Raw genomic sequence first — 27,478 nt, 5'->3', positions numbered from 1 at the left:
ACAAACAAAGGCTCACAAACCTCAATAAACTGAAGCAACGTTGTAAAGAAGAGTGGGCCAAAATCCCTCCACAACGATGTGAGAGACTGATAAAGTCATATAGCAAATGATTACTTCAAGTTTTGCTGCTAAATGTGGTTCTACAAGCTATTGAATCATAAGGTGTACTTTGTTTTTCACACATGGCTTCTCCATTTTGGCTTTATTTCTGTTAAATAAATTATGACACGGTGTAATATATTATGTGTTATTGTTCCTCTGAGGTTGTATTTACCTAATTTTAAGACCTGCTAAGGACCAGATGCTTTTTATTATGTCCTGATAAGTAAAACCATAGAATTCAAAGAGGGTGTACTATTTTTTTCACATGACTGTATATACATACACTAGTACTAAAGCCCGTGTACACGGGCCATTTTTTGCAGTACAGCGGTACCACCCCTTGCTCTCTCCCCCCTCTCTTTTGCTCTCTCTCCCCCCTCTCTTTTGCTTTCTCTCGACCCTCTCCTTTGTGCTCTCTCCCCCCTCTTTGGCTCTCCCCTCCTCTTTGGCTCTCCCCTCCTCTTTGGCTCTCTCCCCCCTCTTTTGCTCTCTCTCTCCCCCCTTTCTTATGCTCTCTCTGCCCCCTCTTTTGTTCTCTCTCCCCCCTCTTTGGCTCTCTCGCCCCTTTCTTTTGCTCTCTCTGCCCCCTCTTTTGTTCTCTCTCCCCCCTCTTTGGCTCTCTCCCCTCTTTCTTTTGCTCTCTCTCCCCCCTCTTTTGCTCTCTTTCCCCCCTCTTTGGCTCTCTCCCCTCTTTTGCTCTCTCTCCTCTTTGGCTCTCTTTCCTCTTTTACTCTCTCTCTCCCCCCCCTCTTTGGCTCTCTCTCTCCCCTCTTTGGCTCTCTCCCCCCTCTATTTGGCTCTCTCCCCCCTCTTTGGCTCTCTCTCACCCCTCTTTTTGGCTCTCTCACCCCCTCTTTGGCCCTCTCCCCCCTCTTTGGCTCTCTCCCCCTTCTTTTGCTCTCTCTCTCCCCCCTTTCTTTTGCTCTCTCTGCCCCCTCTTTTGTTCTCTCTCCCCCCTCTTTGGCTCTCTCCCCGCTTTCTTTTGCTCTCTCTCCCCCCTCTTTGGCTCTCTCCCCCCTTTCTTTTGCTCTCTCTCCCCCCTCTTTTGCTCTCTTTCCCCCCTCTTTGGCTCTCTCCCCTATTTTGCTCTCTCTCCTCTTTGGCTCTCTTTCCTCTTTTGCTCTCTCTCTCCCCCTCTTTGGCTCTCTCTCCCCCCCTCTTCGGATCTCTCTGTCCCCTCTTTGCCTCTCTCCCCCCTCTATTTGGCTCCCTCCCCCCTCTTTGGCTCTCTCTCACCCCTCTTTTTGGCTCTCTCACCCCCTCTTTGGCCCTTCTCCCCCCCTCTTTGGCCCTTCTCCCCCCTCTTTGGCCCTTCTCCCCCCTCTTTGGCCCTCTCCCCCCTCTTTGGCTCTCCCTCCCCCCTCTTTGGCCCTTCCCCCCCTCATTGGCCCTTCTCCCCCCTTTCTTTTGCTCTCCCCCCTCTCTTGCTCCCTCTCTGGCTCTGTCTTTCAAACCCTTTGACTCTCTGACCACGTCCCCATCGTGGCACCCTTCCGGCCACACCCCATCGCAGTGGCGCCCGGCCACGCCCCTTGTCACGTCCAGTCATGCCCCTCATCGCGTCCAGTCACGCCCTTCACCACGCCTGGTCACGCCCCCACCGCAACTCTCCAGTTAGCCACGCCCTCTGACACTCCGCCTCAGCCTTGCTCTGTGCTGAGTGTCAGGATCCAAACGGCCAGGTATGTTTGTCATGTGCAGTCTCTACTGCGCATGACTGCATCTGACAAACATACTTGGCAATTTATTATATAGGATATACATCTTAAGACAGTATTTGTATGTATCTCTATGTTAAAGCACTTTGCCTGCCTTTTTTTCACTAAAACCTGAGATCTCCTATCTTTGAGCCCTTATAGCTTTTTTGTGCAATTATTTTTTTTAATGATTTTTATTATATAGTGTTATTATGAGTGTAACTGTGCTTTGTAAAGAGAAAGGAGACAATGGCACTACTCAATTTTATAGTATGTATTGGACGTTCCCCTACGAATTCCCAAAGTGATGAGTACACTTGGTATCAGTATACTCCAATATGTTTAGTTTGATAGGGGTTGGTGCTTGAACCTGCCAGCAAACTTTACAAAGAATCAGTGAGAGACTGACAAAAGGGTACAAATGTAGAACGTACCAATATAACAAGATATAAATATATGGGTTAAAATATAACTTTTACTAGATCATATTAAAAACAGGGGATTTACAAACATTTTAAAATCAAATTTGGGTCCACTACCAAGAGGCCAGACAGTGTCACTGCTGGCTTGTAGAGACAAACATCCTAGTTAGGTTAATGTGAGGTCTCTTAGTAAAAAATGACAAGGTTGTCCCTTTAAATGTTACTCATGTAGTAGTAATGATGGTACCTAATTAGGGTAGGCCTGAATAAGAGATATATATGAGGATATGTAGGTAGGTATTAGGTATACAGTGTATCACTTGTAATGGGGGATATTTGTGGGTAAGTACTTGGGATGTGCTGTTCACGTAAGTATAATAAATCTTTCACCCAAAGATATATTGCTCTACGAGGTTTACTATCCTCCACAGTAGTTTGGTTGGCTTGTTTCCAAGACTCTAGCCTTATAATACCTAGGTTGGTAAGCTATAAGTTATACTGTGGTACCATGTTATGTCATTTATAATGAATTGGTGCCTTTTGTATCTCCCATGTTTAAGATAGGTTATCAAAAAATAAGCTTATACCTTAGGGTGTCCTTTATTAGTTTTAAGTCTATTTGGCTCAGTGGTCTTAAATACCCTTATAGATAAATTCCTGGTTGTTTACCTTCTTGTGAGCGCGGTGTAATTCTCACTATTGTATTTCTATAATCATTAGAGTGGACTGTAACTGTGAATACACCTGAGTAAACTGGGAATATATTGGCTGTGCCTATTGATTTTTCACTAAATACACACTAATGCCTAATGCCACCGTTTTTGTAGGTATGTTTGGATATCTTAACAGACCATGGGAGTCAAAGAGTAAAGACACTGTTGAAAATGTGCTTAGTAACCATGTACTGCCGTGGAGTGTGAAGAATAAATTCCTCTATTATACCTTGATGTTACCATTATTGATATGTGGTTTGGGAATAGCTTAATGCCGTTATGAATAAATTTGTACTGCAATACCCACAATACTATAAGGAGTGAAAAGCCTAATAAACTCCTCACTTTTACCTATTAATAATTACACTGAAGTTCCATTTAGTATTGTTATGAGGAGTCAGTTAATAAACTCCTGTGTTTGGTTACCTTTTAATACCGCTTGTAAATATGACTTGTAAATATCTAGGTTAGGATAAACCTGACCCTTGTACCAGTGTTACCTTTAAGTACCTCTAGTAATTATATAGATTAGGATAAGCCTAACCCTTATACCAATGTTACCTTGTAAATACCGCTGGTAATTGAATAGATTAGGATAAGCCTAACCCAGTACCTGTATTACCTATATGAGTAATCTAAAGTATAGTGGTCCAGCTGGCATAGCTAGATCAGCTTTTACTAAAGACCACTAATGCGGCAACTTAATTTTTATACCAAATTACGTTGTCATCTTAAATAAAGGTAGTAGATCAACAAATTAATTAAAAGCAACAAACAGGGAAGAACGGGGGGACGCCACTGACGCGTTTCGCCGTGGTGGCTGTATCAAAGGGCAGTCTCACTCTGTCTTCGTGAGATTTAAATACCCTTGAGTGTTGGCGGATTGGCTGTTGGTGGAGGCCTTGGTTGTATCAGCCAATTTGATTGGTAGAAAGAAAAGGTGTGTAGCGAAGATGTATTCTAATTTGTCCATTTGCCGTAATAATTTGTTTATGTTTGTATTGAAAATATGGTTATCTGCTTATGTTTAGCAATATTTATTTACTGGCTGAATGGCCCTATTGTGCCTTATATAGAGTAATACATGCTGTATCATCCATTATTTACATATTATTAATCGGTTAAGTTATTAGTCGTCATAGCTTCTCTATTATTGGGTGCCGGATCTGTCAGTCATCGTAATTTAGTTGCGAGGAGAGAGGTGAATAGTGATTGGCCTAAGGGAGCTGTCAATCTTACGTATATGTCGGGTTGCCCAGACCTACGTTATCTCCACTATGTTCCTCCGCTATCTAACTCTCATACTCAGCTATTGGGTTACGGACCTGTCCATCATTATGTCATCCGGGACCCACTGTGTATTCATATTTTTGCACCTTATTTGGTAGCTATGATGAGTGAATAATCGTAATTAATTTTAGATTTTATACATTACATATAGATATATTCTATACATCACATATAGATTTGAACATTCTACCTGAGACTGAATCATAATATGAATAGTTTCTAATATCCGTCATCTGATCTTATTTAAATCATACTATAAATTTATTCATCATCTAATTCTATTAAAACCCACCCTGTTTCATATTTAGGAACTATACCTGCTAACAATTATTGTGTTCTAATAACTAAAATAAAATTAGTAGTGACTTGAAAATAAAATAAAATAAAAACATTTATTTGTGTGATTTTATGTGTTATTTAGTGTTGTTATCTGTGATTTGTTATTATTGTATGTGAGTAATAGTGAGTGAAGTGGTTGTGAATGGATGTTAGATGATGCAAGTAAAGGCTGCACTGAGTGCAAGGTGTTGGGTTGTGTGATGGAGTGGAAAAGAGGTGAATGCTTTAATAAAATGTGATTAGGTGAAGTTGAAAAGAAAAGTCATTTGGAGTGACAGTGATGGGAGGTGTAAGATGTTAAGAATATTGAGAGAGTGTGTAACATCCATGTATCGACTAAATAATGGTCAATGGATGAAACAGTTTTAAATAAAATTACATAAGGTGCTGGATATATTGTAACTGTGCTTTGTAATGTATTTTTTTATGTTTATTGCAACTTTTTAGTTTTTAGTTTCGCAAAACAGTTAACCAGAACGCTGAGGACGCGGAAATTATTCTAAAGTAAATCGCCATTGTGCTCACATGTTTGCATTTACTTTCAACTTCTAATACGAACAGAATTTAACTTGCGTGCAAAGGCGAAAATCCGATATCGCTTGCGCTCAAACAATAGCGCTTCTCTCGTAATCTGGCCCACAGTTGTTTAAAATTACATGTCCTATCCGAATAATGAAAATACTGTACTTTAAATAATCAATAAATATTCCTGTTAGGGTTGTTTCATTTCATCCTAAACTGATCATTTTACTTCACATTAACAAATGTGTTGTTTAATTGAATGCCTGGACAACATCCACTAGAGAACTGTGTAAAAGTGTGTCTATTTTTTTTTTTTTAACAGATCTGCCCAAAACAAGGAAAATGTTAAACTGATTTCAGTAAGAACATCAGCTACTGATTCCGGTAAGTTTTCAGAACATTTCTTTGTCACTGTCTTTATATGCTGTACAGTAAAGCTACAATAAAAGCATTATATCATTTAAGGTTAAGGGACACTAAACCTTTATGATTCAGACAGAGCATGCAGTTTTAAGAGACATTTCATTTTACTTCCATTATTAAATTGTCCCAATATTTTTATATGCACACTTTCTGAGGCCCCTACTGAGCATTTGCAAGATATCATAGTGTATAAGTATATGAGTCGGTGATTGGCTGATAGCTGTCACATGATAAAGTGGGCCAGCAAATGAAAATACATTTTAAATGTCAGGGAAAAAAAAAATCTACTACTACTATTTAAAATTAACAACTGGTGCTATTATATTGTCTTTTAATTCTGAACCTGTTGAATTTGCAATTATATTCTATTTAATGGTCTTAAATGTTAACCATTTTTACACTCACTCACTTAGACATTTTTCCTAGGCTACCCCCAAATGTGTATTTACATAGAAATGCTAGGATTTATTAATGTTAATACCAACATCAGCATGGACAAATGCTAAAGGTTGCTGCCCCTATTACTATGATGATCACTTGACATCTAAAGGAAGATGTAACCCCTTATTTTTATCAGTGGGAGTCCCTCTTTCATATTGTCTTTATATGGTAGAGGGTGATAAGGGCTTCTTTAGAAGTACTAGACACCGAAAATAGATCCAGTGCTGTAGTAACCCTTGTAGATTTTGTTTCTACAACCTTTGGATCTATCATGTGACTGTGTTCACTCTATAGTCATCTGGGCATGTTTCTCCTCATTTGAAAGAGGTGACTATTCTTTAAAGAAAAAAAGGTCCCATGTTCTATTTTTATGCATATGCATGGGGGCTTGAGCCTTTGAGTTTGTAAAATTGAAAAAGTCACCCAGTAAACAGGTGGTTTACATTTCTATAGCTGTTGCCTGATACCGAAATGGACATGTGATAATTTGAATTAAAGAAGAGACCTCTCTTTCTCATGAGGGTTTATGGGGTATATAAAATAGTAAATATATATTCTGATACTTACATTTAATGAGCTGCTATTTGTGTCTATAAATACTATTAGCCCAAATCATATATTTTATGATGTACAGTAGGAGAATTATTTTCTTTAACAAATGCTGACAAGATTAATGTTGGTTTTGGAACAGAGTTGTCAGCTTATAAACGTATCTCAATGAAATTCCTGGAATACAGTTCTATTACTGCATGCATTATGCTTTAAAATTCTTTCTCTGAAATACAAAAGTCTGACGGAAAATTCTATGCAGCAGTACTGCTACTTCAGAGATATCAAAAATACAAGTCATTCAGATATGTAATTAGACTGCAAATAAGGCACTGTTGGATTTTATAGCTTATATATACTTTGACATATAAGCAATAAAGAATGAGGAACATTGGCCATTCTATTGCAATCCTATTAAAGGTAATGAGCACAGATGACTGCTACCATGCCTCTAATGTATTTGGATGGATCTGAAAATGAAGCAAAGAAACAGCCTGCTGTTGACTTGACTCCTTCATGTGCAATAACTGAGAAAGATGACTTCAAAACAATAATAAAATATTGGCACAGCTATACTTCCAGAGCACGGTGTGTTTAGAGCTCACACTGAATACAAAACAGCTGCCTGTTAAAATGTTGATTATCTAAAATTGCATAATGGCATACTGGTGATGTTATTATGGTATGGAGTACAAGTAAAATTGTGAAAATAAACCCTACAGTGTATTAATTGATTTACTACAAAAAAAATATGTAATATTTGTTATTAACCCCTTAGTGACCAGACCATTTTTCAATTTTCTTACCGTTAAGGACCAGGGCTGTTTTTACATTTCTGCGGTGTTTGTGTTTAGCTGTAATTTTCCTCTTACTCATTTACTGTACCCACACATATTATATACCGTTTTTCTCGCCATTAAATGGGCTTTCTAACGTTAACATTATTTTCATCATATCTTATATTTTACTAGAAAAAAAATATATAAAATATGATTACATTTTTTTTAAAAAACACACTTTTTCTAACTTTTTTTTTTAAATATATTTTTTTATTGAGGCATTAAGTATATACAGAACAACAAAAAATATGTCCAGGCACGGAGCATAAGCAATAAAAAATACTTATACATTTTACATATGAGAAATAAGCAAGTTGTGCGCAAATGTGGCATTCGTTATTGCAATATCTAACCCATAGTAGTGCAATATTGATATAGGAGAGGGAGTCGGTGTCATGAAATATAGCTGGGTCATCAACAAAAGGAGAACAATTGATTATAGCACCATCTTGGTAACTGTGGGAGGAAAATGTAATATATTATGTATGAGACATATGCAACTGGATCAAATAGGAATGGAACCTCGATTTTTAAATACAGATAGATAGTGGTCCCTACCTCGCTATAAAAGGTAATCTATTAGCTGTGTGTGATGGGAGGTAGGGAGTTGGCTTTTGTCATGCCTCCCGTAGGCCTGAGTGTATGGGGGAAGGAGTTCAGCGGGCACGAGCCGCTCGTAATGGGGGGGAGAGGGGGGGCGGAGCCTGTTAGAATGCTAGGAGTGCATAGACTACAGGGCTAATCAACCTCATAAAGTGAAAGATTCCAAAATTAGAAAAACCTGAGGGGTCAGCTGTAATGTATATGATCAGAGTACTAGAGAGGATAGTGGTGGTTGCTCACTAAGACTACTAGGCTAAACTGTAAATAATCTTGGGGTACGAATAAATGGAAGTGAAAATTGAATATTCATTTTCCTCCAGGGGAACTATTAGAACATGAAAACTAATTACAAGGGGTTAATGTTTAACGCTATTATGTAGTGAGGGGTCACAGTTGAGTATGAGGCAGCTGAGTCTAAGTCCAACACTTAATGCAGGTAAATTCGCTTCATATAAAATGAATAAAAATGGCTCTCACCAATATTATGTGGAGGGGGGACATTGAAATGTTAGGGGTATAGGGGACCTCTGGGTGAGCCCCTCTCCTAGGGAAGTGCCACCTATAGGCGATGCAGGAAAAAGGGGTAGGGGTATGACCCGCAGGCAGAGAGTGCCGGCGGGAAAGGGAGGAGAGGAGCTCACCTGGAACAGATACTTTGTACTAGTATTAAATTCAGCGTAGATAGTATCATTCGCTATGAGCAAAAAGCATGTACCTAATGCATGCAACAGGTCAGACTCAGAAGTAACATGCAAGTGGTATATATCATTGTCATTAAGAGACATAATAATGTACAAGAGAGTAATAGCAATAATATATAATAACCCTGGGTTGTATGTCATAATAGTGTATAAAGGTTTCTTTAAACTGAGTTTCAGGAGGAGTAGATTAGAAAAGTATAAATACTTTTTGGCTGGTCCGATAAACCTGTAATTAAACTATTAACTTGTTATATTTTCCTTAGGACCTCATCAAACCAAAATGAGTCAGAGTGCGACACAGCACCCAAACAGAAATTAGGCGCCGCGTAACATATTGTGTCATAAGATAGCTAGCTAACGCACATACACAATATATAACAATAAATAAGGAGGATTGTGAGCTGGTTAACCATTACATAACTATGAGGCCAAAATAACAAAATTTAAATATACATATATATATAGTTATGTGAACTTCAAAACCCTAAAACAATAAGAATAAACAAGCTTGCATATGATAAGTAATAAGGTGGGATAGTTGCTTGTATCTATATTGCTAGTACAGGCTAGTATCTTACCTAGGCATAATAGTCGGGGTTATAAAGTAGTAGAACTTGTACTGTACCATAGAGCTAGTTCTGCTGAGGATATTATATAACAGTAGATCCCCACTAGCAATAGCCATTAAGAAAAACAAGAATAAACATTATATTACCCCACCAAAACTTCCTGCAGAGCCCAGTAAAGTAAGGGTTCATCTTAAAATAAGATATAATGCTAACTGGGTCTATCTCCAAAAAAATAAAAATAAAAATAAGCACAGTAAAAGTGACTTAAACAGAACCATATCACCCTCAAACATCAATTAGAGGTAAATAAATATTAATAACCTAGGTGAATATCTAAGGACTCTACATGGAGATCACATAACTAGTGCAGGGTGAGGCTTTCTGAAGTTGCGTGAGGTGTAGAGAGGGTATCTCAACAGTATATGAAACATAAATATGACGAGTAGTTAAGCTATTATCACAAAGTCACAGAACATACAACTTTTTTAGCTATAGGGTTATAAGCATAAAACGCTAGTTTAAATGACTGGTATGCAGAACTGGGAGGTAAGTTCAATGCCAGGCAAGATGGCGTCTCTCTGCATATGTAAGTGTTGTTAGCCTATCCCAATCCGCATCAACTCTTGTATACTTCGCGTTGTGGAGATCGGAGCCTGAGAATGATGCCTGTCCCTAGAGAGTGCCTTATGAGCTAAATTCCAGACTCGTGTAGAGGGATCATATAGTGGCCGATAGGTAAGTAAGGGCTCTGGAAGGTAGTGAAATCACACAAGTCCCGGTTTGGTTTATCTCTGTGCCAGGATAGTTTGCAGTGTGGTAAGTGCTCAGGCTCGTTGCTCGTATCATTAGTCCATAACTTAAGCCAGTTACAAAAGCCTGCTGCTCGAGCTAGATGCCGTTCTCTCCCCTCTATATCGGTCTCCTCTTTAAGAAGGGGCGGGTGCGTAGCTGTTAAGTCCCATACAACGGAAGGAACATCCTCGATAATGGTAGACGGAGTTGAGTTTGCCTCAACCCCTACCCCGGCCAGCCGCTCCAAGGCAGAAGTCAGGCAAGTAACGGAGGGGTCATATGTAATTGTAGACTGTCGGGGGAGAGCAATGATGTCCGGGCTAGCCGTATCAGCCGTCGAGTCCTGCCGGTATGTAGCCCCAGTCCAAGGGTGAAAGATGTTAATATCTCCATCTGGTATATCAGGAGTTGTCTCCAACTTTAGTGTTATGCACTTGGATAGAATGCTGAACTGCGTATCCATGCAGTAACTCAGCATGGCGAAGGCTTCAATGATCTGAGTCAATCATCCTGGATTAATATGAGGTCCGGTCAATCTCCCAAGTGTGGATTGTTATGCTTATGATAAGGGCTGGTGTCACCTTTGCTGGAGTAACGTTTTGGGGTGATTTAGTAGTTTTTAAAGATTGTTAAAGCAGGAGCTCACAAAACCTGCGTCTGCACTGTTCGATAGTTGGCTCCACCCCTACTTTTTCTAACTTTAACCCCCAAAATTTCTTACCCATCTACAACCACCAAAAAAACACCAATGCTATAGTTTCTAAATATTGTCCTGAACTTAGAAATACCCAATGTTTACATGTTCTTTGCTTTTTTTTTTGCAAGTTATGGCAATAAGTACAAGTAGCACTTTGCTATTTCCAAACCATTTTTGTTTTTTCAAAATTAGCAAAAGTTACATTGTAACTCTGATATCTGTCAGGAATCCCTGAATAACCAGTCACATGTATATATATTTTAAAAGAAGACAACCTAAGGTATTAAACTTGGGGTATTTTGACTCTTTTCATGCAACCATTTACCACCAATCTATGCCAATCTATTTGACACAAATGGCAATTTAAGAATATATGTACTGAGAACTTTAAGGGATACTGCCAAAGAACACCCCAATATGTGTTCAGCAACCTCTCCTGAGTACAGTGATACCACCCAGGTATAGGTGTGTCGGGTTCTTTGGGGGCTAAAAGGCCTTATTTTTATGGGGTGCATTCTAGTTTTCGAACTTGTAAATTTCACATCTGGTCATCATGCACCCATGACCTATTTGGGACATTTTTTAAGCCGGCCAATGTAATTTACCCCCCTCAAACCATATATATATATTTAAAAAGTAGACACCCTAGGCTATTTGATAAGCTGGTATTTTAACACTTTCCATGCACTAATTCAACCACCGGTCTTTGTCAAACTTTTGGGTAGTCATTTCTTTCCACACACATTGTACATTATGCATGGATTGTCAGTTGCTCTTATGTGTTACTGCCAAAAAACACCACAATATGTGTTCAGCAACCTCTCCTGAGTATAGAGATGCCACCTATGCATAGGTTTGTTGGGTTGTTTGGGGGGTGCAATGTATTGTATATTGAGTTTTTTTATGCTTTTGATACAACTATTTTAGCCCAAGAAATTGGAGAAAGTGTATGGTGATAATTTTTCAATTTTACTTTTTTACACAAACATTTTTTGACTATTATTTAGGAGAGATTGCTATAAGTTATTGCAAGAAAACACTCCAGGTGTTTTTCTGCAAGACCTCCTGTGTACACCCATGCCCCCATGCATAGGTTTGCCAGGATTTTGGGACGGTTTAGTTACAATTGTATGAATTGTAATTTGAGTCAAAAGTGAGAGTATTTCTTCTGATAGACCTATCTTTATTTTGGGGCCTATCGCATACCCCAGTTTTTCTTTTTCAATGGTTTTTATTGAAATTACAATAAAATAAAATACATAAACAGGTATATCATTTTACAATGTATATAGAAATTAACAAGCAGATAAATATATTTAAAAATAGAATAATAACAATATAATAATATAAATAATGAAAATGAAAAAATAAAAGCAAATAAAAACAAATAATAATAATAATAACAAAAACAATAATTGTTTTGAGAGAATGAAAATGAAAAGTACCAAGGAATAAATGTTAAATAATCATCAAGTACCAAAGCTACCCAAAAGTTTTAAAGAATATTATTTTTTTATATGAATTGATTCCACAAGAACAAGATATTATTAAATTGATCAACTTCATTATTGTAAGAGTGATACAATTCTTCTAAAGACAAAACATGTTTTACTTCAATTAGCCAATTTTGAAGAGTAGGCGGTTGTAGTTTTTTCCAAAGACGAGGGATAAGTCTTTTAGCGCTATTTAATAAAATTTGGAATAGAATTTTCTTTATTTTACAAGAAAATTGTGGAATCAGGTTTAGAATTATTGTCTGGGGATCAAGGATTATATTTGAGTTTAATATTATATTAATATTAACTTTTATTTGAGACCAAAACAATTTTATTATAGGACAATCCCACCAAATATGAGATAACGTCCCTCTAACTCCACAATTTCTCCAGCAATTAGGAGAAGCTGATGGATAAATTCTGTGTAAACGTGTCGGGGTCAAATACCATCTAGAAATTAATTTATAATTTGTTTCAACAATACTCATTGAAATAGAGGATTTTTTAATAGATGAGAAACAACGTTTCCAATTAACATCATTTAGGGATATATTTAATTCTTTTTCCCATTGTATTCTTAAAGATTAGGGTTTTAGGGAGTCATGTTGTTGTAAATGTTTATATGAAGAGGATATTAAATGTTTAGGAGTATTAGTTAAAAGCTTTGGGCTTAATAATTTGATTCCAGGCTATAATTCGAGAAAGATGTGTTGATATATAGTAATTTATAATGTTAGGAACTCCCAAACCTCCTTGTTCTTTGGATAAATATAAAGTGTGACATGAAATTCTCGATTTATTAAAGGACCAAATGAATTTATTTATACATCTTTGTAAATTATTAAGATATGAAATTGATGGGACAAGAATCAACGTTTGAAATAAATATAGGATTTTTGGTAAAATATTAATTTTAATGGCATTAATTCGCCCTAGCCATGAAAAGTGACCAGTACGATACCAAGAATTAATATCTAATTCTAATTTTTGTTTTAGTTTCATATAGTTAATTGTAATAATATCAGCTATGGTAGGTTGAATAATAAGACCTAAATAAGTAAACTTACTGGATAGAACAAAGGGTGTATGGTTTCTAATAAACTGAATTTCTTCATCTGATAATCCAATTGGCAAAATAGTTGATTTACTCATATTAATGGAAAAGTTTGAAAGTCTTCCATAATCAGATAATATGTTCACAAGAGAAGGTAAAGAAGTCAAAGGACTAGTTAAAGTAAATAGTATATCATCCGCAAATAATAGGTTTTTAGTATAACATGTTCCAAGTATAACCCCATTAACTTCATGGGATGCTCGGACTTTGGCTGCTAGAACTTCAACTGACAAAGCAAAAAGAAGAGGAGATAAAGGGCAACCTTGACGAGTTCCATTAGAAATTTGGAAGTTTGAAGAAAATGTGTTGTTAACTATAACTTTTGCATTAGGAAAGGAATAAATGGATAATATTTTTTCTATAAATTTTAGGGGAATTCCAAATTTTTCCAGTACGGACCATAGAAATTGCCAATCAACTCTATCAAAAGCTTTGTCAGCATCACTTGATAACAGAGTGATTGGCATTTTCTTAATCGATGTAGAGTGTATAATTTGAAGAAGCCTAGTAGTGTTATCTTTAGCTTCACGCGTTGGTATAAAACCAACTTGGTCCTCATTAATTAAAAATGGAAGGTATCGTTTAAGTCTATTTGCTAAAAGCTTGGCATATAATTTGAGATCAATATTCAGAAGAGAAATTGGTCTATAATTTTCAACCATTTCGGGATTTTTATCTGGTTTGGGGATGACAGTTATAATAGCTTCAAGCATTTGTTTAGAGAAAGGAGATAAACTATTTATTGAGTTAAAGAGGTCTAATACATGTTTAATAATGTCGGGTGCCAGAAGTTTATACAATTTGGGAGTAAATCCATCTGGTCCAGGGGCTTTACCTGTGGGCAACATTTTTATAACTTCTTGTAATTCTTTCATATTGAATGGAGCTTCTAAGTCTTTTTTATTCATGTCATCTAATGAAGGAAGGGATATCTGTGAAAGATAGTCATTTATCTGTTTAAGTTTCTCTTCAGGAGATACATTTGAGCTCAGATTATATAATTTACTATAATATTCTGAAAAACTATTCGCTATTTCGGGATTGGTATGCAGGTGTTGATTATTTTTGGTTTTAATCAATCTGATAAAAGATTTATATGTTTTCTTTTTAAGTGATCTAGCCATTAGTTTGCCTGCTTTATTTTTTTCTACAAAGAATTTTGCATTTAAGGCTAGGGCTCTTCTATGGGCGCATTTAATTAGATGTTGATTTAAATCATCTCTGGCACGATTAAGTTGATCTAAGAGATCTGTTGAGGAAGGATTATTTTTGTGAACTGTTTCCTTGTTCTTTAGATCCTGAACCAAATCTGAATATTTACATTCAAAAATTTTACGTTGTTGTGATGTTTTTTTAATAATTTCCCCTCTAATGAAACATTTATAAGTTTCCCAATTATTAATATATGATGTGTGATTGGGATCGTTAATGTCGAAAAATAATGTGGTCTTATCAGAAATATCTTTAAGGATAAGAGAATCTGTGAAAATCACATTATTTAGTCTCCAAGAATCTCTGATCCCAGTTTTTGAGGGCCATTTAAAGGAACTTATGACCATTGCATGGTTGGACCAGGGAGTTTGTGAAATCTTGGAATCTATTAAAAGATGTAAAGAGGATTGATCACATAAAATATAATCTAAACGTGTATAAGTTTTTTGAGGATGAGAAAAAATAGTATAATCTCTAATCGAAATGTGAGTTAATCTCCAAGTATCAAATGTTGGTATAATCTGCAATGCAAGCCAATTAGCTTTAATTGTATTATTTGACATATAAGATTTTTTAGTGGAAACATCTAATTCTGGTTCTAATGGAAAGTTAAAATCTCCAGCTATAAAAAATAGGTCCCTTAGCCTGGTCAAGTAATGTTATCATAACTTTTCTAAAGAAAGATGATTTGGGTCTATTTGGAGCATAAATGTTTAGGAGGGTGATCGGTCTGCCATAACAGGTTCCTACTAAAAGAAGATATCGACCTTCATTATCTTGTTTCTTATATATGAGTTCAAAAGGAAGGCCTTTCTTAAAGAGTATACTAACTCAATTTTTTTTAATTATGTTGGAACAATGGTAATGTTTATCAAAATAGAAAGTAGGGAGTTTGGGTTCATGCGTCTTTCTAAAATGAGTCTCTTCGATAAATACTATGCCAAGATGTTTCTTGTGAAAATCATGTAGGGCAATTGAACGTTTTTGTGCGGATAAAAAGCTTTTTACATTCTGGGTAGCTATTTTTAGATTATTAAATGCTGTTTTTGAACTCATAATAATTAAATTAAGATTTAATTCTATATGAGATAGAATAAAGAAATAAAATTCAAATGAAGTATTCCTTGGTTAAAGGGAATGAATCTTTGATGTAGGAAAAAAAAAGGGTTCTTTAAGATTTATCAATAAGAGTAATAAAAAGAGTATGAATAATAATAATAATAAATAAAATGTTAACTATGTAGTTAATAAGGGTCAAGGAGTGGCTTGGCAAGGCAATTTAAAAATATATAAGGAGTATTGTAATTAAAGCAAATTTAGGTTAATAAGGTATATAATTTAATGTAATTTACAACTAAAAAAAATAAAAGAATAAATATTAAAAAACATCATATTATACCATATGTATAGATAATATAATAATATGACAAAAAGTTAATGGTTACAACTTGTAATTAAATAAACAAGGTAATAATTAAGGCACAATCAAAACTGTAGACTTTGTGCAACTTGGATAATAGTAAATAGACAGTTATGAATTATAATCATAACTATTATCAGTATAAACAGTAGAGGTCAATGAAGATCTCAAAATAAGACATATAATATAAGTTCAAAGGTATAAGAACTTTTCAAATATTTTAAAAGAATAATATTAGTATAACAGTAATAACTATTAAAACTTTAATAATAACTTACAAACTCAATCAAATAAAAATGTCTGAGGACTAAGAAAAGAGCTGTATATAACAGCTTCAGTTGAAGCAGTAAAGGAATTAAAATATATGAAAACAAAATACATAAGAAAGAACATTTTCATATATATTTCTAATTAATAACAACTCTAAAGTTCCACAGATGGTATCAAAACCGATAATATATTCAATTCGAAAAATTAGCTTGAAGCAGATCTCGATGCTTATGTTTTTTATTGGGTGGGCTTTTAGTAGCATCACTCCATGTTTTAGCAGTTGTAGATTGAAGAGAAATATTTTTTGACCCAGGAAGACTTGAAGATATTTCTTGTGTCTTGTTAGGTGTAGGTATATCCAATTTTCTGCAGAAGGTGATTATATCTTCTGGCTGAGTACAGTCATATCTTCTTCCATTTTTAACTACTTGTAAATGAACAGGAAAACCCCATTTATAAGGTATATTCAAATTGCGGAGGTGAAGAGTTAAAACATTGAATTCTCTTCTTTTTTGAAGGGTTCTGATTGATAAATCTGCAAAGAATTTAATATTTGCACCTTGATATTGAAAATTATGTTGTTGACAAGATTTTTGAGAAATTAATTATTTTTCTTGGAAACTTGTAAGTTGTAAAGCATATTACAAGATCCCTAGGGGGATCTCCATCTTTAGGTTTAGGTTTTAGAGAGCAATGTGCTCGTTCCATCTGGATAGGTGTAAGCTTAGGATGACTTTCTCCAAGTAGTGATCTAAAAAGACCATCTAAATAATTTCGTAAATGTGATATTAAAATAGATTTTGGTATACCTTTCAGTCTTAGGTTATTGCGTCTTGTTCTGTTTTCTAAATCATCAAGTTTAATTTCTAAATCTTGTATATGGGATTGTTATTTAAACTTTTATTTATAGCAAAGAAGACACATTACAATAATCAGATATAAAATAGTGCATCACAGTAAAATTATTCCATACACAATTTAAGAAATAACACTCAGTGTCAAGGTAAGGGTCGAAAGTCCCCCTTACATTAATACATGGCATAATAAAATACAAAAAATAGAAAAACAAGCCAAGATTGGCCATGTATATACCAGTTCCAAATAACATACTATACTTGTGCCGTATTTATAATCGTTCTTCTCCTTTACTTATTTTTTACAATTAATACCCCCCCAAACACACAAACAAACCAAAACAAAAACAAAAACCAAAACAAGAAGAAAAAAAAAATAAAATAAAAAAACGGTACTAATATACCCAACTCTCTCCTCTCCCCCGCCCCCGCTAATCATCTCACCCAGCGTCCGTCCCCCACTCTCCAGGAAAGTGGCCTGCTAGGATGTTTACCATGACATACTCAGCATCTCTGAAAGGTTTAATCAGTTTCTTTTGATGTACAAGGGGAAGAGATCTCACAAATGTTTCCCATTTTTTGAAAAATGCAGGCAGATATTTATCTTGTGGATAGGGAATATTAAATTGCTCAGTTGTGAAATGACTGATCATAGCGCTTTTAAATTGTGTCATTGTGGGTGCGGAAGAAGCTTTCCAAGATTTAAAAATAAGATTACGAGCCGTTAAGATTACAGTGTTTATCAAACTATAGTTCTTGGCTATTCCCTGAAATTTCACCAAAAAAAAAATCTCCATTGGAGATAATTTATGATCCAATTTCAGGACTACAGTCATCCAATAGGATATTTTCCCCCAGTATTGGCGTATTTTGGGGCAACTCCATAAGCAGTGAAATAGATCTGCACCTGATGACGAACATCTAGAGCAAAGAACCCTTGTCTTGTACCACTTGGAGAGAGCGGCAGGAGTAAGATATCTCTTAAGACCAATTTTTATCTGTGACTCTCTCCAAGAAGTCGGAACCCAGCTTTGTTGTACTATTTTAAAGCTCCCAGTAATAGTCTGTTCGTTTATATCCGGGAAGTACGTGCCCCACATTGTAACCATGTCGCTCACCTGCGTCCTTGACGCTTTCTGATTTATGAGAAGATATAATGGGGAGATTATATAGATTCCTGCCGCGTACAAGGAGATCTTGGCCTGTAGCTCCCCCCGGGACCAGTTATTCCCCTATTTTGAGCGCAGCTCTTGAAGAAAGTGCCTAACTTGGAGATAAGCGTAAAATTCGCGTGAATGTAAGTCAAATTGCGTTGCAATATCTTCAAACAATAATGGAAAACCATCTGAGTCCTGTAGTTGGCTCATATTTTGAAGACCTTTTAACGCCCAAACTTTAAATATCTGATTAGTAAGACCTGGCCCAAACTCGGGATTACCACATATAGGTAAATATTGCGAGATGTAAGGGGAGCAATCATTTTCCACGCATAGCCTCTGCCAAGCTACTATGACGTTCTTAAAGGTGGTCAGATAGAATATATTAGAAGGGAGAGAGGTAAGAGGGCAATGTAAAAGCGCCCTCAAACTAAATGGGGCCACGATTTGATTTTCCCAAGTAACTGAGGAAATTTGGTCTTTCCCAGTTAACCAGTCTAAAGCAAATCTGGCTATAGTGACCTAATTATACGTTTGAATGTTAGGGAGAGCCAGGCCTGCTGACAACTTGGAATTCATGAGTCTGTGGGGCGCAATGCGTGGTCTCTTTCCGTTCCATAAAAAATTGGAACATGCCCTGTTATACATGATAATATCTTTTTTATGTAAAAAACGCGGGATATTCTGAAAAATGTAAAGAAGTTTTGGAAAAATGAATGATTTAATCAAAGTCACGCGAGTCGTTAAGGATATAGGCAACGAAGTCCACTCCTCTAGTTTTCTTTTACAGTAATCCAAGCCCGGCCTATAGTTTAATTTGTACCACTCTTCTGGGTTTCTAGATAGACAGAGACCAAGATAAGTAATCTGGGAGACCTCAAGAAAGGGATGGTTACAATAATAGGGGGAGTTTCTATATAGCCACATTAATTCTGATTTTGAGATGTTTATCTTAAATCCGGAGATTTCCCCAAATTCTTGAATAATCACTTGAAAAATAGGTAAAGTAACCTTAAGATTGGAGAGGAATAATAAAAGATCATCCGCATATAAAAGCAGCACTAGCTTTTCATCTGCCATTAAGATCCCATCCAATTCTTGTCTTAATCGGCTGGCGAGAGGTTCTACACTCAGGTTAAATAGAAAAGGGGAAAGAGGGCATCCTTGTCTGGTCCCTCTAAATAGATCGAAGCGTTGGGTAGATGCGTTATTTATGATGACCGCCGAGGAAGGGGTACTATAGATTAGCCGAATATAATTAATAAAGTATCCAGGGAATCCGAACCGATCTAGAGCAGAAAACAGATGATCCCAGCCAATGCGGTCAAACGCTTTCTCCGCATCGACCGCTAGAATAGCCTTATCTTCAGTCTCAAGTGCCCTGAAGGACTTATACTTATTCCAAAATGATTCAATCAGGATTAATAATTTCCTCGTGTTTCTCACGGGGTTCCGGCCCAACATAAAGCCAGATTGATTCTCATGAATTAAATCACCCATGTATGGTTTCAGTCGAGAAGCTATTATAGCTGCAAGTAGCTTATAATCAATGTTAAGGACAGAGATCGGTCTATAGGAGCTAGGTAATTCGGGATCTTTACCCTTTTTTAAAATTAACGAGATGTTCGCAGTTGTAAAGGAGGGAGAACAGCTAGTGTTCTCTGAAAAGTAAAAGTTAAATAACTTAGTCAATATCGGGGTCACCTGTGACTGTAGAATTCTATAATACTCAATAGGGAGGGCATCAGGTCCGGCCGCTTTATTGGCTTTTGCATTCTTAATTGCCAATGGGATTTCCTCCTCAGTGATGGTAGCGTTAATCACATCTCTGGCCTCAGAGGATAATCTTGGCATCTTAATCTTATCCCAAAATATTGCTTTCTTAACGGGATTGATAGGATCTTTTTTGTATAGATCTTGAAAAAAATCAAAAAATACTCTTTCAATGTCAGAGTGTTTGGTGTATCTCGTATCTCCCTGTTTAATAGCAGATATTGGATGTCTGGGAGAGGATTTAGCTAGTCTGGCCAAGAACTTCACCGATCTACCTGTAAAGCCCCCATATATTGCTTTCATTCTCAGTTCTTCCTGGACACTGTTCTGTTTAAGATGCGTGTCACGGAGAGTTTTTACGGCCACATATGCATCCCAACATTCTTTAGTATGATTTATAATATACGCTCTATATGCATTTTTAACCTGGTTAGCAAGTTGTCTAGTCGCCAGGCTCCAGTTTTTTTTCAGATGTAAAGAGTAGGATTTAATCTCCCCACGTAGAACTGCCTTAGAGGCCTCCCAGAACACTTCAATTTTATCAATATAGTTATGATTATTATTGTAGTACTCATCCCATTTTAAACGTAACTGGTTCTGAAACTTGATATTATTGCTCAGGTACTTAGGAAAATAAATATGATTCTTACCCCGATGCCTATTATCCATATCGCATCTCAGTGCGATCACAGCGTGATCAGAGATGACAATATCCTCGATTTTAGACACCCAGTTCCAGTTAAGCAAAGATTCAGAAATTAAAAAATAATCAATCCTGGAAAAGGACTGCTGGACTTGAGATAAACACGTATAATCTCGGGCATCCGGGTTCTGAACCCGCCATATATCAACCAGCCCCAAATGAGAGCATAATTTCTGAAAAGTCCGAGATTTCCTATCTCTATTTTTTAAAGCCTTTTTATTTGAACTATCCAAAAAAGGATCTGCTGTCAGATTTAGGTCTCCCCCGATAATTAAATTCAACCCAATATATCTATGTAGTTTAACTGAGAGGGCCGACCAAAGTTTATGGTCAATTTGGTTAGGACAGTATATATTACACAGTATGAACTTCATATGTTTAATTTCCATTTCCACAATTAGAAATCTGCCCTCAGAATCAGCTTCGATGTTAGTTATCTGATATTCCAGCTTACGATTCACTAAAATAGCCACCCCCCTCTTCCTGGATGTAAAAGGAGCCGCCACAACTTCACCCACCCATTTAGATTTCAGCTTAGGAATTTCAAGAGCGTTGAGATGTAATTCCTGTAAAAAGACTATATCAGGGTTAAATTTACCCAGGTATTTTATTATGGCTTTCCTTTTAATTGGGGAGTTAATACCACCTATATTCCAAGACAATAGGTTGAAATTAAGAACCAATGAGTCTATTTGTCTTGCAGACCCATGAATATATACGCAAATAAGCCCAATATATACACCCTCTCAGAGGGTCGGAGAAGCGGGCCAAAAGAGAGGGAGACAACCCCCCTGGGGGGGAGAGAAGGAAGGGGACGAGAGAGAAGGCGAGAGAGAGAAAGGAAAAAAAAAAAAGGACACCCCATTTATACCATTTCTGCCACCAATATACTTCAAGAAATATAAAAAAACAATATTGACTCATACTTGTCATATAGAGCACCTCTATATCACCTAAATAGCAATACACAGACTCTAGAATCTTAGAACCCCCAACTAATAATAGGAAATGCATACTAAGGTACCGCTGATTCTCTACAGAAAGACTCCGCCTCCATAACATTATTCAGTGTATGTGTAGTGCCTTCTTTCAATACCACTAACTTTGCAGGATACAGGAGCTTAATATTGTAGTTTTCTCTCTGAAGTCTACCATAAAATAAAGACATATCCCTTCTCTTCGCCAGAGTTTCGGAAGAGAAATCCTGGAACATCAACAACTTATGTGAGCCTAAAGAGAAGGGATTACATTTTCTATAATGTCTGAGATACAGTAGCTTATCTTGGAAGTTCACAAATTTAAAAATCACAGGTCTGGGTCTCTGGGTCTCGCTATGCTCACGGCGCTGACCTATCCTATGAACTCTTTCAATCTGGAAGGGCGAAGCAGGATCTGGAATCTGCAAAGCCTGTGGTAATGTAGAAGAGACAAAAGTCATTAGATCTTGAAATTCGGGGGTTTCGGGGAGCCCAATCACTTTTAAGTTATTACGCCTTGAGCGATCCTCAAGGTCCTCGATCTTAGCTTGCAAGGAAGTGATAGTTTTACCATAAGTATCTATAGATGGATCTAATATATTAAACCTATCTTCCAGGTCCGAGATTCTATTCTCGATTTCATCTAATCTAGATGAAAATTGTCTAACTTCTGTGGTGAGCTTAGATATCTCATTCCTGATCTCCTGTTTGATCATATCAAATTGGGGAGTCAGAATTTTGGCAACTTCGGCTGCGAATTCTGTCATGTTATTAGAAGGGGGATTAAAAAAAACCTTTTCTTGAGGGGAGACTATGCTAGAGTCCAGATTCCTGCTACTCCCTTTTTTTTCTTTTGACTTAGGAGGCATATTGGAAGGAGATCCCCTTTGATGCAAATACCTGTCCATGAACCAGACGTATCCCTTGTTTAACTACAATGGGACAGCAATTATCAAAAAAAAAAAAAAAAGAAAACCCTCACAGCAGCCCCGCAATAAGTGCAAGACCTTCCTAATTCATTTAATGACCTCTAACCACGTGTTATTATGCGCATTATTTTCTAATGCTACTACAGCTAAAGTGCTTATATAAATACTACCTTCCTAGACCCAGCAGAAATTATTCCTACAATGTCTAAATATCTAAAATGTGTCTCATATAGCTCTTAACTTCAAATAATATCTATCATGCATATAGTTCTATGAAAATACTAATACTAAAAATACCAAAAACCACAATTATAAAATGACAATTACCTTAATTCAATAAAAAAGGTCAATTTCAGTGCAAACATTAGAGAAGACATAGACCTCAAGAAAAAAAAACAAAAATCCCATAAAGTGCTTGTGTTTTTAGTGTTCACTTTGCTTTCCCTAAAGAAGAGCTGAGCAAAGTGTAAAGGAAAAGAAGAAAGGAATACTTATACTATTCTATCAAGTGAAACCTTGTACCAAGGATTCCTTATTCATTAATTCTAACTACAACGTAATTTCTGAGTGCAGCAGTTTAACCAGAACGATCATTCAGTGTATATAACAGTTTATGTATTCCCTAAAGAATTTAAATCAACTTGGAAAAAGACCCAATCAGGTGCTACAGTAAATCTTAAAGGAATTCACCTCTAACCAAATCTATATTTACTTCCCTAAAAAATTGAATAAACTTTCAGGGAAAGCCAGTGCTAGGTTACCCCGAGAGATAATCAATAAAGTGGGGCAGTATCCCTAAACAGAGGGAGAGAAAAATACATAAAGAGAGCAAAGAAACAAAAAAACAGTAAAAAGAGACTTATTGATACCACAGTTTGAATGTAACCAACAAACAGCAAACTTATATCTTAATTCTAACACTCTAAAAATGCAGCCATAATATTCAGGTGATAATATAGGAGGAATAAAACATAAAGTTAGCATTTCTTCACAAAATTGCATCAGGGGTAGGGTACATAAGTAAATCTACAATTCAGAGGCTGCGGAGTTCTTTTTGCCCCCAGACTACAAGCCAGACAAGCTGTATGAAGAAAGTCTGTTTAAAGTACCACATAAGATTGTAGAACTGGCTCAGAATATCTCGTAGCACAGCCAGGGCAGGAAAAAAAGAAACAACAGTGAACCTGCCTTCAACCTGATTAGCATTAACAACACTGGCAATTCGATAGTACAAGTGCCCAGCTTCTGCGGGAGCTCTATGCTGCGTGCATAGCCCTCTGTAACTGACTGCGGCTGCCCGCGACTTACAAAGCACTCTGTTAGCCTCTATGCCAGCAAGTTCTCCCCAGACATACCAGGGAACAGTACCTGAAGTGGGATAGTCACAGAATCCAGCGATGGTCCTGAGCTCCTTGCTTTGTACGCCAACGGACAGATTTTTCAGAGGCAGGCTGAGCGGTAATACACCAAAGCTGAGATCACTCCGCAGCAAGAAAATCCGCCAGCCCGGCGGGAGCAGATAGTATCAAGATCAAGCCGCCCTAAATGCCTTCCATGAGCGGTCTTGAGGTGGGGACGAAGGACTGTGTACTTTGGGCAGCTCCGATATCCACGGGGGGCACGAGGGGGTGCTGCTTAAAATGTTGGCCCATCCAGGCAGGCCAAAGATGAACAGCTTTTTCCCGTGCACCCAGCCGTACCTTCACCGCACACAGAGGAGTGACGTACAGCCCGGCCAGGTAAGCTGTCCAACAATGCCACTTCCCAGTGTCGATCTTAACCACCTGGAACCGTATTACCAGTATTTTGCCGTTAGAGGTTTCTCTTGCTTCCTTTTACTACCCCACCAGGTCAGCCAGGGAACCGAGTTGGCCCTCCATATACTCAATGTTACTGACCGCAGAGTCAGAGTGTAAGGGGGTTCCCGGGTGGATAGAGAAGCCGTAGTTGCTATATGTGGCGGTTTAGGAGTCTCTGGGGGACTATTGCCCAAATTCAGAGGAAATGTCCGTAGCGTTCTGATAGAAATTGATACAGCAGAGCCAAATTAGCCACAGGGAGCCAGCAGATTTTACGTGAGTGACCAACGTCTGAGTACTGATACACCTGTAGGCTTTGACAGAGATGGTGTGCACCAGCTATCGTGCACCATTAAGCTGATTAGGTGGACTTCCTATGCAGGATCGAAATCCAAACTCCCAAGCCTGCAAACGGCTAAGGGAAAAAGGCATAAGCTGGTGATAGAATAGGCCTCTCGTTGAGGCGCAGAGCTTTTCCAGATACACCTGCAGCACCTGCAGTCACCTGCAAGCCCCGCCTCCAGCAGGAAGTCCTCTCCCGTATATGGGATTGTTGGTTTCTCATTTTATTAGAAAGTGTTCGTATATCAGATGTTATTTCTTCTTTATCAGTTTCAAGAGTTTCAACTCTCACATTTAGATCATTTAAATCTTTTTTGAGACTTGCACATTCTTCCTTAATGCAGGATTTCACTTGGTTAATAAGTGATTCCATAGCTTTTAAAGTAACAAGGCCTCCATCATCTAATTGTTTTGTTATAGAAGTAATGACAGAATGTTCATTATCCATATGGATTGATGAATTTGGTTCTGGAGTGAGTTCCATATTTTTTTGTTTATCTGTATTTTTGAGGAAAGAATTTGTACTATTTGTATTGTTTGCATTAGATTTAATAGTTTTATCTTGTTTGTTGGATTTTCTAATAGACATATTCAATCTGTGAGGAATATTATGATGATCATTTATTTGTCCACAGAACATGCCCTGTATATATCTTCTGTTGTTATACAACTGAGTTTATACAATAAAAACACTATTAGCAGTCTTTTACATTAGTAAGATGTTTTAGTATTCTGTTATTAAACAGATCTCAAATAATTATGTTAGAACTGTGGATCTGAAACTGGGCCTAACAGTTGATCATCAATGACCGCTGACAAAAATCACCTCAGCACAATAAAAAATGTCCAAATCCAATACAACTTTGTATTTTATCACAGCTTGTAGATTAAAGTTTAATTAGTAGCAATATCCCAAACATCACTTACAAGACTTAAACTTCAACAAATGTTAATAATAGATGACAAAGAGATTTTTTCATTTTAATTTACCTCAGCACATCTAAAATTATTTGAGATATCGTTGTTATATAAGGTTCTCAATCTTATCCTGCAAACAATTGCGGTATTTTGGTAATAATTAACAACTGAACGTCGATGTTAAAGTATAATTATAATAATACAGAGCTAGTAAAATAATGACAGCTGTCTAATAACAATATATGTCAGAGTTTATTTCAACACTGCAAAGCTAGTAGTATTGATGACTGAATAAATACATTTCATATAAACCCTTTCTTTTTTAAATAATTTCAGCTTCAATATATTTAAATTAGATATTATAATTGTATACTGTATTTAGACCTGTAAAAAAAAGGTTGCGACTCCGGAATATGGCCTAACAGCTGATCGTTAATTACAGCCATTATATATCACCTCCTCAACAACTCCAGTGTAGCTCCATGTCACAACACAGATCGCAGAATAAATTCACTCAGCAGAAAGTCATCCACAAGCCTCAGGATTCAATAAATGTTTAACAATAGATGATAATGAAACTCTTCATTTCGAGTTACCTCAGCACAGCTACAGCCATTTGCAACATCGTAACTGTCAAAGGCTTTCAATCCTGTCATACAAACAGTTGCGATACTTCAGTGGAGATCAGCAGCTGGTCGTCGATGTTAAGTAATAAAAACAACTTCAATATATTAGGAAGTGTCTAATTTCGATGTTATCTTTGTTATATAACTTTCAGATTTAAAATCAATCAGTTGAAATATCTTGAATGTCAGTTAGAAAATGACAGTTGCTCATGAATATTCATATAGTCTTTAGTTATAACTTAACTGACACAGCAAATTATGATTCTGTATATAAGTTTATAAGGTGTTAGATGTCTTTAGATAAAAGTATATATAATTTAAAAGTTCCTAATGTCACTTTAAATGTTGTATTTTTGCCTTGCCATTTACCACTCTCAGGAGCACTAAAAAGGAGCAGCCATCTCAAACATACCCCAGTTTTATTTATTGCCATGAAAGTTTATATATTTGAAACGTTACCCCAAGGTATTGTATATTGAGTGCTTTGATCCCTTTGATGCAACCGTTTTAGCCAAAAAAAATTGGAGAAAGTGTATGGTGGTAATTTTAAAATTTTCATTTTTACACACACATTGCTTTTTGACTATGATTTAGGAGAGTAAGAAGGGTGGTGTGAGTGCTAGTCGAATGGTTAATGCTTAAATCCCTTATGTGGTCTGATAAATCTCAAATTACAGACTATTAAACAGAGAAGTGAAAATAGGTGTGGGATAAGCGCTCCACAAATAGAGCTAACCAACAGATTGTTTAAGTTATAAAATGAAATAACAAGAGGACCCAATGTTACTAAGAAAAAAGTTTTTTTATATAATAAATTTATATAGCGGTTTTGGCAAATATCGTGTTAACACATACAAAATTTACAAAAGATGCCGGCATCTAAAAACAATAAGACATCATAAATGTATTAAAAAATGTATTAAAAAACAAGGGGAATCGGCCGATATATTCAGGGCACAAATAAAAAGAATCAATGTTTGGATCTTGATAAAGGCAGCTAACACTGCCGAAACGCATAGATTTGCTTACTTTTGTTCTCTGATATTTATTGTCAACAGTGTTACAACTCACAGGTTCATCTCTATCTCTATGATATATATGGAGAGAAGACATATGAATAATTCCTGTGTGTAACAATTTCAACTTTATCTTAAGCTACCCATATGCTGAACTGTTCCATCGGCACTGC

The 27,478-nt window shown here is 36.6% G+C and overlaps 1 protein-coding gene across 2 annotated transcripts in view; it reads left to right on the top strand.

Annotated features, from left to right (window-relative positions):
- LOC128649926 (uncharacterized) overlaps positions 1–27,478 on the top strand; it is a 433,711-nt gene that overhangs the window by 364,049 nt on the left and 42,184 nt on the right. For both annotated transcript variants that reach the window (XM_053703485.1, XM_053703484.1), the window contains one exon: positions 5,408–5,469. In XM_053703485.1, coding sequence (XP_053559460.1) covers positions 5,408–5,469 — 62 coding nt within the window. The remainder of the gene's footprint in view (positions 1–5,407; positions 5,470–27,478) is intronic.

Source organism: Bombina bombina, chromosome 2 (assembly GCF_027579735.1).
Source record: "Bombina bombina isolate aBomBom1 chromosome 2, aBomBom1.pri, whole genome shotgun sequence".
In the NCBI taxonomy this organism is placed as follows: Eukaryota; Metazoa; Chordata; class Amphibia; order Anura; family Bombinatoridae; genus Bombina; species Bombina bombina.
The sequence above is the reverse complement of the archived record's forward strand: the minus strand, read 5'-3'. Positions and strand labels throughout refer to the sequence as shown.